The sequence below is a fragment of the Triticum aestivum genome, chromosome 4A (genome assembly GCF_018294505.1).
Source record: "Triticum aestivum cultivar Chinese Spring chromosome 4A, IWGSC CS RefSeq v2.1, whole genome shotgun sequence".
NCBI lineage: Eukaryota > Viridiplantae > Streptophyta > Magnoliopsida > Poales > Poaceae > Triticum > Triticum aestivum.
In genome coordinates, this window is record NC_057803.1 from 35,133,926 (window position 1) to 35,146,069 (window position 12,144).

Sequence of the window (12,144 nt, forward strand, 5' to 3'; positions counted from 1 at the left end):
TCTCGCGTGGAGGTCGCGTCGAGGAGAGGAGGTAGAGGGAGGAGAGGAGGAGAGGAGGGAGGTGGCCGGTCGCGTCGCTGCAGGCAATAGCGGCGGCCGGCGGTGGCGACCTGTGGCTTCTCCCCTCTAGGGTTTGTGGTGAGAGACAGAGGTGGGGTTTCTGGAGTGACGGTGCGGGGGTGGGTTGGGGGTCTCGGAGAAGGATTTGGGTGGGATCGACGGGGAGTGGGCTGCTGGGCCTGGGCGCTGGGCTGCTGGCTGCCGCCTCGGCTGGGTTCAGTTAGGGTTTTGATGTTTTTAGTGACTGACATTAAGGGCCTACCTGGCATAATGAATAAGTATACGGGTACGCGGGTATGCGGGTATGGGTATTGCCGTCCCATACCCGTACCCGGCTTACCCGATGGGTATAGTTTTTTTCCCATTTATAAACCCATGGGTAATTTTCTTTCCCAAACCCTTACCCTAATAGGGTTTTTACCCGCCGGGTTCGCGGGTAGCGGGTACCCATTGCCATCTGGAGGTGCCCTAGATCATCTAGACCTCTCAAGAAAAAGGCCAAGACCGGGTGGTGGTCACGAGGACCATTCCTGATCAGCCTGTTGGCGTATAAATGTATTGCCTAGTCTATTCCATTGTATCGGCCTTTTGATTGCATCGGCTAGAGCATGCACTTCTACATGGTATCACAGCCAAGAGGTCTTGAGTTCAAGACTCAGCTGGCGCAATTAAATTGTAGCCCACTTTCGATCCACGTTTAGACCTGTGGGAGAGTGTTGACGTATAAATGTATTGCCTAGTCTCTTCCATCATACCGGTTTTTTTGTTGCATTGACTAGAGCATGCACTTCTACACAGTCCAAGCCCCCGGAGAGGAGATAATCGGTGACAAGGAAATAGGAACTCGACGATGGGGGAATCGCCTCTGAGAGAAGGGAAACCCTACACGAGAGAAAAAACTTTTTGCAGGTTACCCATATTAGTTGCTCTCACATGGTGGTTGTTGCATCAATTTTCTTATTGGGCTAAAAGAGGATGCTTTGGGTTACTGGCCATTTCGGAGTAGTGAAGGAGAGACCAGGCCCGGTTTTGGGCATATATGTTTGTTAAGAAGTACAATACTAAAGTGAATGTTTACGTACATACATACACATCTTTTTCGCTGCACACCTGTATACCCGAGCTTTATGATTACCATCAAGAGATCGAGCAAACACATTTTAAAATTGACGAAATCGCTGTAAACATCTCGCTATCAACCGGAACGTCACCTCCCATAAATATAATCAGTACACACTATATATGCATAATTTAGTGACAAAGTATTCAACTGAACACCGATGAACTGACGTGGGCCCGCCCCTGCGTGCATACAGATCGGCAGCACCGCAGCAGCATTACCAGTGCTATGATGTCAGCTTGCCGCCGCTCCTCTGTCCGTACACGTGCGGATTTCATCGGTGTAGTTGTTGTTGCTGCCGGGGCACTCGAAAACAAGGACATGCGCTTGGCTAACATCGCTAGGACAGACCCGACGAATACCAGTATATACCAGTAGTACTGGTGTAAATCTACCGGCTGATCATTAACCGGTCGATCGATCTCATTCCTGAGCTGTTAGCCCATCCCTGAGCTCCACGTAAAGAGCATGAGGATCGTTGGAGTAGGCAGCGTGCTGGAGGCCGCTCGACCGGTGGCGGCGATGGTGGTGGTGGAGTTCGTCTTCTCGGCTATGCAGATCTTCATCAAGCTCGCGCTCGACGACGGCATGGACGTCCGTGTCCTCGTCGCCTACAGGCCCATGTTCGGCGCCGCGTTCCTCTGCCCCATCGCCTTCCTCGTCGAGAGGTGCATGCCTTCTTAATATCCTCGCTCATTTGTGAAACATTTGTCTCACAAGATAGTGAGACGAGCATACACTCTGCCAGAACACAGTCTACATGTGTTAAAGAAGATTTGTTGCTGACTAATACGGCTGCGGTGTGATCTCTAGGAAGAAACGTCCACCACTAACCATCAAGGTTGTGACAGGGTTATTCTTGTGTGGACTGTTCGGGTAACTTCTTCTTCTCTTTGATGACCATGCTAGCAAATGCTCTAGACTTGAACTCTTTGGTCGATAGAAGAAAAACCACGTTGATTTACTATGTTTGTTCACATATATAAATACAAATGCAGAGTCACCATGAACCAGAACCTGTTGGTGCTTGCCATCAAGCTGACGAATTCGACGACCATCGTCACAGCTCTCAGCAACCTCACCCCTCAAGCTACCTTCATCGTCGCAATCCTGAGCAGGTGGGTCGTCATACTAATCAAAGATTTCTATAAAATCTCAATTCCTTTCTGGATAGTGAATACTGTACTAGTCACAGACTCACTTGAAAAATGGAAAAACAGGATGGAGACTTTGAAGCTCAGAAAGCCCAGCGGTCAAGCGAAACTGGCGGGAACCCTGGTCGGCCTGGGCGGCGCGATGCTGCTGACGTTCTACAAGGGCCCGGAGATGGGGTTCCTCCACCGTCTGGCGCACACCGGGCTCAGCCACGCCAGCGGCGATCGCCAGCTCCGGCCGCAGCCGGCCGCGGGTTCTCGGATTCTCGGCTCGTTTCTCGCCATCGCCGGCTGCTTCAGCTATGCGATCTGGCTCACCATCCAGGCCAAGGTCGTCCAGGTCTACCCGTGCCACTACTCCATCGCCGCTCTGGTGTGCGTCTTCGGCGCGGTCCAGTCGACGCTGCTCACGCTCTGCATCCTCAGGGACGCCGACCACTGGAGGCTCGGGCTCAACATCAGGCTCTACGCGTCGGCTTTCGCGGTAATCAGGCAGCTGATCGGCCGGCCACTGCTTCCTCCCTTCACGCCCATGCCATGTTTCTGATGTTTGATTCGTACGTCCAGGGTATCGTGGCGTCCGGGTCCGCCTTCCCGCTCATGTCGTGGTGCCTGCAGGAGAAAGGACCCCTCTACGTCGCCATGTTCGGACCTCTCATCATCGTCTTCGTCGCCGTCATGAGCTCCGTCGTCCTTAACGAGGCCCTGCACATCGGAATGTGATGCCCTATTCAGTAACTCACATGCCTTTTAACATGGTGGAGCCTGTTTGAGTTTCTCACGGGGAGTCGCGTGTGCGCTGCCATTTTTCCTTTTGCAGCGTACTTGGTGCTGTGCTAATCGTGGCGGGGCTGTACATGGTGCTATGGGGCAAGGCCAAAGAGGAAGATGAACAAGAAGCCGATGCGCCAAAACTTGTTGGTCAAGACGACGTGCTGGGCAAGGAGTCCGTTCCACAGGCTAACCGTGAAGTTAATGAGGAAAATAAAGACTTTAGGCTAGTCATAGTGAGAGTAACTTAGACTAGTGTCATGCATATGACACTAGTCTATGTTACTATCTTCAGAGCACGGTTAATAGCATAGCCAACAACAGGTTATATGGAGTTGCCATGTGACATATAGTCAACGTAATAGTCAACATGTATAGTAGCTAGTTGCTAAGTAATACTACTTTATTAATGCATGGTCCATATTAGAATATCTAGATTCACTCATTTTTGGAGTTCGGGCTGCAGCCGGCTGTTAATTTACAGTCTGCTTCCCTTCTGTCTCCTCTTCTATCTCATCGAACTCAGCAGAAATATAATTGTTTAATCCTTATAGTGTGCTGACTGTACCATATCATAGTACTCCCTCATTCCCTTATACAAGGCCACTATAAAAAATACATTTTGCATCTATACAAGACCACTAACAGTAACCGAGACAAAATTTAATGATGTTTCCTCGCACTGGCGACTTGTTTAATACTTGCATGCATGTAGTCATAATGACATTGTGCTACTTTCTTCCCATTCATTCCTTGCATGCATGCGGACGTATTAATGATCCCGGTTAACTAGAAAAAAAAGTTGGCTTGCAAAGCAGTCATTAAATTTTACCTTGGTACTTGTTGGAAATATGCCCTAGAGGCAATAATAAATTGATTATTATTATATTTCCTTATTCATGATAATCGTTTATTATCCATGCTAAAATATATTGATAGGAAACTCAAATACATGTGTGGATACATAGACAACACCATGTCCCTAGTAAGCCTCTAGTTGGCTAGCTCGTTGATCAATAGATGGTCACGGTTTCCTGAGCATGGACATTGGATGTCGTTGATAACGGGATCACATCATTAGGAGAATGATGTGATGGACAAGACCCAATCCTAAGCCTAGCACAAGATCATGTAGTTCGTATGCTAAAGCTTTTCTAATGTCAAGTATCATTTCCTTAGACCATAAGATTGTGCAACTCCCGGATACCGTAGGAGTGCTTTGGGTGTGCCAAACGTCACAACGTAACTGGGTGGCTATAAAGGTACACTACAGGTATCTCCGAAAGTATCTGTTGGGTTGGCACGAATCAAGACTGGGATTTGTCACTCCGTGTAAACGGAGGGGTATCTCTGGGCCCACTCGGTAGGACATCATCATAATGTGCACAATGTGATCAAGGAGTTGATCACGGGATGATGTGTTACGGAACGAGTAAAAGAGACTTGCCGGTAACGAGATTGAACAAGGTATCGGGATACCGACGATCGAATCTCGGGCAAGTATCGTACCGCTAGACAAAGGGAATTGTATACGGGATTGATTAAGTCCTTGACATCGTGGTTCATCCGATGAGATCATCGTGGAACATGTGAGAGCCAACATGGGTATCCAGATCCCGCTGATGGTTATTGACCGGAGAGTCATCTCGGTCATGTCTGCATGTCTCCCGAACCCGTAGGGTCTACACACTTAAGGTTCGGTGACGCTAGGGTTATAGAGATATTAGTATGCGGTAACACGAAAGTTGTTCGGAGTCCCGGATGAGATCCCGGACGTCACGAGGAGTTCCGGAATGGTCCGGAGGTAAAGATTTATATATGGGAAGTCTTGTTTTGGTCGCCGGAAAAGTTTCGCGCATTATCGGTATTGTACCGGGAGTGCCGAAAGGGGTCCGGGGGTCCACCTGCCCCGGGGGGGCACATGGGCTGTAGGGGTGTGCGCCTTGGCCTATATGGGCCAAGGGCACCAGCCCCAAGAGGCCCATGCGCCAAGAGATAAGGGAAAGGAAGAGTCCTAAAGGGGGAAGGCACCTCCTAGGTGCCTTGGGGAGGATGGACTCCTCCCTGGCCGCACCCTTCCTTGGAGGAAGGGCCAAGGCTGCGCCCCCCCTCTCCCTTGGCCCTATATATAGTGGGGGGAAGGGAGGGCAGCCATATCTAAGCCCTGGCGCCTCCCTCTCCCTCCCATGACACATCTCCCTCCTCCCGCAGCGCTTGGCGAAGCCCTGTTGGAATCCCGCTACTTCCACCACCACGCCGTCGTGCTGCTGGATCTCCATCAACCTCTCCTCCCCCCTTGCTGGATCAAGAAGGAGGAGACGTCGCTGCTCCGTACGTGTGTTGAACGCGGAGGTGCCGCCCGTTCGGCGCTAGGATCATCGGTGATTTGGATCACGACGAGTACGACTCCATCAACCCCGTTCTCTTGAACGCTTTCGCGCGCGATCTACAAGGGTATGTAGATCCACTCCTCCCTCGTTGCTAGATGACTCCATAGATAGATCTTGGTGACACGTAGGAAAATTTTGAATTTATGCTACGTTCCCCAACAGTGGCATCATGAGCTAGGTCTATGCGTAGTTTCTATGCACGAGTAGAACACAAAGTAGTTGTGGGCGTTGATTTTGTTCAATATGCTTACCGTTACTAGTCCAATCTTGATTCGGCGGCATTGTGGGATGAAGCGGCCCGGACCAACCTTACACGTACTCTTGCGTGAGACTGGTTCCACCGACTGACATGCACTAGTTGCATAAGGTGGCTAGCGGGTGTCTGTCTCTCCCACTTTAGTCGGATCGGATTCGATGAAAAGGATCCTTATGAAGGGTAAATAGCAATTGGCATATCACGTTGTGGTTTTTGCGTAGGTAAGAAACGTTCTTGCTAGAAACCCATAGCAGCCACGTAAAACATGCAAACAACAATTAGAGGACGTCTAACTTATTTTTGTAGGGTATGCTATGTGATGTGATATGGCCAAAGGATGTGATGAATGATATATGTGATGTATGAGATGATCATGTTCTTGTAATAGGAATCACGACTTGCATGTCGATGAGTATGACAACCGGCAGGAGCCATAGGAGTTGTCTTAATTTATTTATGACCTGCGTGTCAACATAAACATCATGTAATTACTTTACTTTATTGCTAACCGTTAGCCATAGTAGTAGAAGTAATAGTTGGCGAGACAACTTCATGAAGACACGATGATGGAGATCATGATGATGGAGATCATGATGATGGAGATCATGATGATGGAGATCATGGTGTCATGCCGGTGACGATGATGATCATGGAGCCCCGAAGATGGAGATCAAAAGGAGCAATATGATATTGGCCATATCATGTCACTATTTGATTGCATGTGATGTTTATCATGTTTATACATCTTATTTGCTTAGAACAACGATAGTAAATAAGATGATCCCTCATTAAAATTTCAAGAAAGTGTTCCCCCTAACTGTGCACCGTTGCGAAAGTTCGTCGTTTCGAAGCACCACGTGATGATCGGGTGTGATAGATTCTTACGTTAGAATACAACGGGTGTTGACGAGCCTAGCATGTATAGACATGGCCTCGGAACACATGCGAAACACTTAGGTTGACTTGACGAGCCTAGCATGTACAGACATGGCCTCGGAACACAAGAGACCGAAAGGTCGAGCATGAGTCGTATGGTAGATACGATCAACATGAAGATGTTCACCGATGATGACTAGTCCGTCTCACGTGATGATCGGACACGGCCTAGTTGACTCGGATCATGTAATCACTTAGATGACTAGAGGGATGTCTATCTGAGTGGGAGTTCATAAGATGAACTTAATTATCCTGAACATAGTCAAAAGGTCTTCGCAAATTATGTCGTGGCTCACGTTTCTGTTCTACTGTTTAGATATGTTCCTAGAGAAAATTTAGTTGAAAGTTGATAGTAGCAATTATGCAGACAGTAAAAGGCTTATGTCCTTAATGCACCGCTCAGTGTGCTGAACCTCGAATGTCGTCTGTGGATGTTGCGAACATCTGACATACACGTTTTGATGACTACATGATAGTTCAGTGCGTAATGCTAAATGGTTTAGAATTGAGGCACCAAAGACGTTTTTGAAACATCACAGAACATATGAGATGTTCCAAGGACTGAAATTGGGATTTCAGGCTCGTGCCCACGTCAAGAGGTATAAGACCGCCGACGATTTTCTTAGCCTGCAAACTAAGGGAGAAAAGCTCAATTGTTGAACTTGTGCTCAGATTGTCTGAGTACAACAATCGCTTGAATCGAGTGGGAGTTGATCTTCCAGATGAAATAGTGATGGTTCTCCAAAGTCATTACCACCAAGCTGCTTGAGCTTCGTGATGAACTATAATATATCAGGGACATATATGATGATCCTTGAGATATTCGCGATGTTTGACACCACAAAAGTAGAGATCAAGAAGGAGCATCAATTGTTGATGGTTGGTGAAACCACTAGTTTCAAGAAGGGAAAGGGCAAGAAGGGATACTTCATGAAATGGCAATTCAGCTGCTACTCTAGTGAAGAAACCCAAAAGTTGAACCCAAGCCCGAGACTAAGTGCTTCTGTAATAAGGGGAACAGTCACTGAAGCAGAACCACCCTAGATACTTGGTAGATGAGAAGGCTGGCAAGGTCGACAGAAGTATATTGGATATGCATTACAATTTGTACTTTACTAGTACTCCTGGTAGCACCAGGGTATTAGATACCGGTTCGGTTGCTAAGTGTTAGTAACTCGAAATAAAAGCTACGTAATAAACGGAGACTAGCTAAAAGGTGAGATGACGATATGTGTTGGAAGTATTTCCAAGGTTGATCAAATATCGTACGCTCCCTCTACCATCGAGATTGGTGTTTGCGTTGAGCATAGACATGATTGGATTACGTCTATCGCAATACGGTTATTCATTTAAGGAGAATAATGGTTACTCTGTTTATTTGAATAATATCTTCAATGGTCTTACACCTAAAATGAATGGTTTATTAAATCTCGATCATAGTGATACACATGTTCATGCCAAAAGATATAAGATAGTAATGATAGTACCACCTACTTGTGGCACTGCCACTTAAGTCATATCGGTATAAAACGCATGAAGAAGCTCCATGTTGATGGATCTTTGGACTCACTCATTTTTGAAAGGATTGAGACATGCGAACCATGTTTGTTGGTAGATATGCATGAAGAAACTCTATACAGATGGATCGTTTGGACTCACTTGATTTTGAATCACTTGAGACATGCAAATCATACCACATGGGCAAGATGACTGAAAGCCTCGTTTTCAGTAAAATGGAACAAGAAAGCAACTTGTTGGAAGTAATACATCTTGATGTGCACAGTCCAATGCGTGTTGAGGCATGTAGTGGATATTGTTATGTTCTTACTTCACAGATGATTTGAGTAGATACTGAGTATATTTACTTGATAAAATATAAGTCTGAATTATTGAAAGGTTCAAGTAATTTCAGAGTGAAGTTGAACATCGTCGTGACAAGAGGATAAAATGTCTATGATATGATCGTAGAGATGAATATCTGAATTACGAGTTTGGCACAGAATTAAGACACTGTGGAAATTGTTTCACAACCAATACAGCCAGGAACACCATGGTGTGATGGTGTGTCCGTACATCATAACTGCACCCTATTGGATATGATGCATACCATGATCTCTCTTATCGAATTACCATGATAGTTTATGGGTTAGGCATTAGAGACAACCACATTCACTTTAAAAGGGCACCACGTAATTCCGATGAGATGACACCGTATGAACTATGGTTTAGAGAAACCTAAGCTGTCATTTCTTAAAAGTTTGGGGCTGCGACGCTTATGTGAAAAAGTTTTCAGGCTGATAAGCTCGAACCCAAAGCGGATAAATGCATCTTCATAGGACACCCAAAACAGTTGGGTATACCTCCTGTCTCAGATTCGAAAGCAATAAGGGATTGTTTCTAGAATCGGGTCCTTTCTCGAGGAAAAGTTTCTCTCGAAAGAATTGAGTGGGAGGATGGTGGAGACTTGATGAGGTTATTGAACCGTCTCTTCAACTAGTGTGTGGCAGGGCACAGGAAGTTGTTCCTGTGGCACCTACACCAATTGAAGTGGAAGCTTATGATAGTGATCATGAAACTTCAGATCAAGTCACTACCAAACCTCGTAGGATGACAAGGATGCGTACTACTTCAGAGTGGTACGTAATCCTGTCTTGGAAGTCATGTTGCTATACAACAATGAACCTACGAGCTATGGAGAAGCGATGGTGGGCCTGGATTCCAAAATGGCTCGAGGCCATATAATCCGAGAGAGGATCCATATATGAAAACAAAGTGTAGACTTTGGCGGAACGGCTCGATGGTCGTAAGGCTGTTGAGTACAGATGGATTTTTAAAAGGAAGATGGACAATGATGGCAAGTATCACCATTAAGAAAGCTCGACTTCTCGTTAAGATGTTTTCCGACAAGTTCAAGGAGTTGACTACGATGAGACTTTCTCACTCGTAGCGATGCTAAGAGTCTGTTGGAATTATATTAGCAATTACTGCATTATTTATGAAATCTTGCAGATAGGATGTCAAAACATTGTTTCCTCAATGATTTTTGAGGAAAGGTTGTATGTGATACAACCGGAAGGTTTTGTCAATCCTGAAAGATGCTAACAAGTATGCAAAGCTCCAGCAATCCTTCTAAGGACTGGAGTAAGCATCTCGGAGTTGGAATGTATGCTTTGATGAGATGATCAAAGTTTTGGGTGTATACAAAGTTTATGAGAAACTTGTATTTCCAAATAAGTGAGTGGGAGCACTATAGAATTTCTGATGAGTATATGTTGTTAACATATTGTTGATCGGAAATGATGTAGAATTTCTGGAAAGCATGCAGAGTTATTTGAAAAGTGTTTTTCAATGGAAAGCCTGGATTAAGCTACTTGAACATTGAGCATCAAGATCTATAAGGATAGATCAAAACGCTTAATGGTACTTCCAAATGAATACATACCGTGACAAGATTTTGAAGGAGTTCAAAATGGATCGGCAAAGAAGGAGTTCTTGGCTGTGTTATAAGGTGTGAACATTGAGTAAGACTCGAAACCTGACCGTGGCAGAATAGAGAGAAAGGACGAAGGTCGTCCCCTATGCTTTAGACGTAGGCTCTACAGTATGCTATGCTGTGTACCGCACCTGAAGTGTGCCTTGCCATGAGTTAGTCAAGGGGTACAAGAGTCATCCAAGAATGGATCACAGGACAGCGGTCAAAGTTATCCTTAGTAACTAGTGGACTAAGGAATTTTCTCGATTATGGAGGTGGTAAAAGAGTTCGTCGTAAAGGGTTACGCCGATGCAAACTTTGACACTAATCCAGATTATTCTGAGTAGTAAACTGGATTCGTATAGTAGAACAGTTATTTGGAATAGCTCCAAATAGAACGTGGTAGCTGCATCTAGGAGATGACATAGAGATTTGTAAAGCACACACGGATCTGAAAGATTCAGACCCGTTGACAATAACATCTCTCACAAGCATAACATGATCAAACCCAGAACTCATCGAGTGTTAATCACATGGTAATGTGAACTAGATTACTGACTCTAGTAAACTCTTTGGGTGTTAGTCACATAGGGATGTGACCTTGAGTGTTAATCACATATCGATGTGAACTGGATTATTGACTCTAGTGCAAGTGGGAGACTGTTGGAAATATGCCCTGGAGGCAATAATAAATTGATTATTATTATATTTCCTTGTTCATGATAATCGTTTATTATCCATGCTAGAATTGTATTGATAGGAAACTCAAATACATGTGTGGATACATAGACAACACCATGTCCCTAGTAAGCCTCTAGTTGGCTAGCTCGTTGATCAATAGATGGTCACGGTTTCCTAAGCATGGACATTGGATGTCGTTGATAACGGGATCACAACATTAGGAGAATGATGTGATGGACAAGACCCAATCCTAAGCCTAGCACAAGATCATGTAGTTCGTATGCTAAAGCTTTTCTAATGTCAGGTATCATTTCCTTAGACCATGAGATTGTGCAACTCTCGGATACTGTAGGAGTGCTTTGGGTGTGCCAAACGTCACAACGTAACTGGGTGGCTATAAAGGTACACTACAGGTATCTCCGAAAGTATCTGTTGGGTTGGCACGAATCAAGACTGGGATTTGTCACTCCGTGTAAACGGAGAGGTATCTCTGGGCCCACTCGGTAGGACATCATCATAATGTGCACAATGTGATCAAGGAGTTGATCACGGGATGATGTGTTACGGAACGAGTAAAAGAGACTTGCCGGTAACGAGATTGAACAAGGTATCGGGATACCGACGATTGAATCTCGGGCAAGTATCGTACCGCTAGACAAAGGGAATTGTATACGGGATTGATTAAGTCCTTGACATCGTGGTTCATCCGATGAGATCATCGTGGAACATGTGAGAGCCAACATGGGTATCCAGATCCCGCTGATGGTTATTGACCGGAGAGTCATCTCGGTCATGTCTGCATGTCTCCCGAACCCGTAGGGTCTACACACTTAAGGTTCGGTGACGCTAGAGTTATAGAGATATTAGTATGCGGTAACCCGAAAGTTGTTCGGAGTCCCGGATGAGATCGCGGACGTCACGAGGAGTTCAGGAATGGTCCGGAGGTAAAGATTTATATATGGGAAGTCTTGTTTTGGTCGCCGGAAAAGTTTCGCGCATTATCGGTATTGTACCGGGAGTGCCGAAAGGGGTCCGGGGGTCCACCAAGGGGGTCCACCTGCCCCGGGGGGGCACATGGGCTGTAGGGGTGTGCGCCTTGGCCTATATGGGACAAGGGCACTAGCCCCAAGAGGCCCATGCGCCAAGAGATAAGGGAAAGGAAGAGTCCTAAAGGGGGAAGGCACCTCCTAGGTGCCTTGGGGAGGATGGACTCCTCCCTGGCCGCACCCTTCCTTGGAGGAAGGGCCAAGGCTGCGCCCCCCCCCCTCTCCCTTGGCCCTATATATAGTGGGGGAAGGGAGGGC

The 12,144-nt window shown here is 46.1% G+C and overlaps 1 protein-coding gene across 1 annotated transcript; it reads left to right on the plus strand.

The window, feature by feature from the left end:
* The first annotated feature begins 1,648 nt into the window (after nucleotides 1-1,648).
* Nucleotides 1,649-3,405, plus strand: LOC123083716 (WAT1-related protein At1g68170-like). Its single transcript, XM_044505668.1, has 6 exons — nucleotides 1,649-1,848; nucleotides 1,994-2,056; nucleotides 2,179-2,298; nucleotides 2,401-2,818; nucleotides 2,902-3,053; nucleotides 3,155-3,405. The coding sequence occupies exons 1-6, from the start codon at nucleotides 1,649-1,651 to the stop codon at nucleotides 3,354-3,356; spliced, it is 1,155 nt and encodes a 384-aa protein (XP_044361603.1). The 3' UTR covers nucleotides 3,357-3,405.
* The last annotated feature ends 8,739 nt before the right edge of the window (nucleotides 3,406-12,144 follow it).

Coding starts and splice junctions, on each gene's coding strand:
- LOC123083716 (XM_044505668.1), top strand. CDS start 1,649: ATGAGGATCGTTGGAGTAGGCAGCGTGCTGGAGGCCGCTCGACCGGTG. Junction 1,849..1,993: donor ATCGCCTTCCTCGTCGAGAG/GTGCATGCCTTC, acceptor TGTGATCTCTAG/GAAGAAACGTCCACCACTAA. Junction 2,299..2,400: donor ATCGTCGCAATCCTGAGCAG/GTGGGTCGTCAT, acceptor ATGGAAAAACAG/GATGGAGACTTTGAAGCTCA.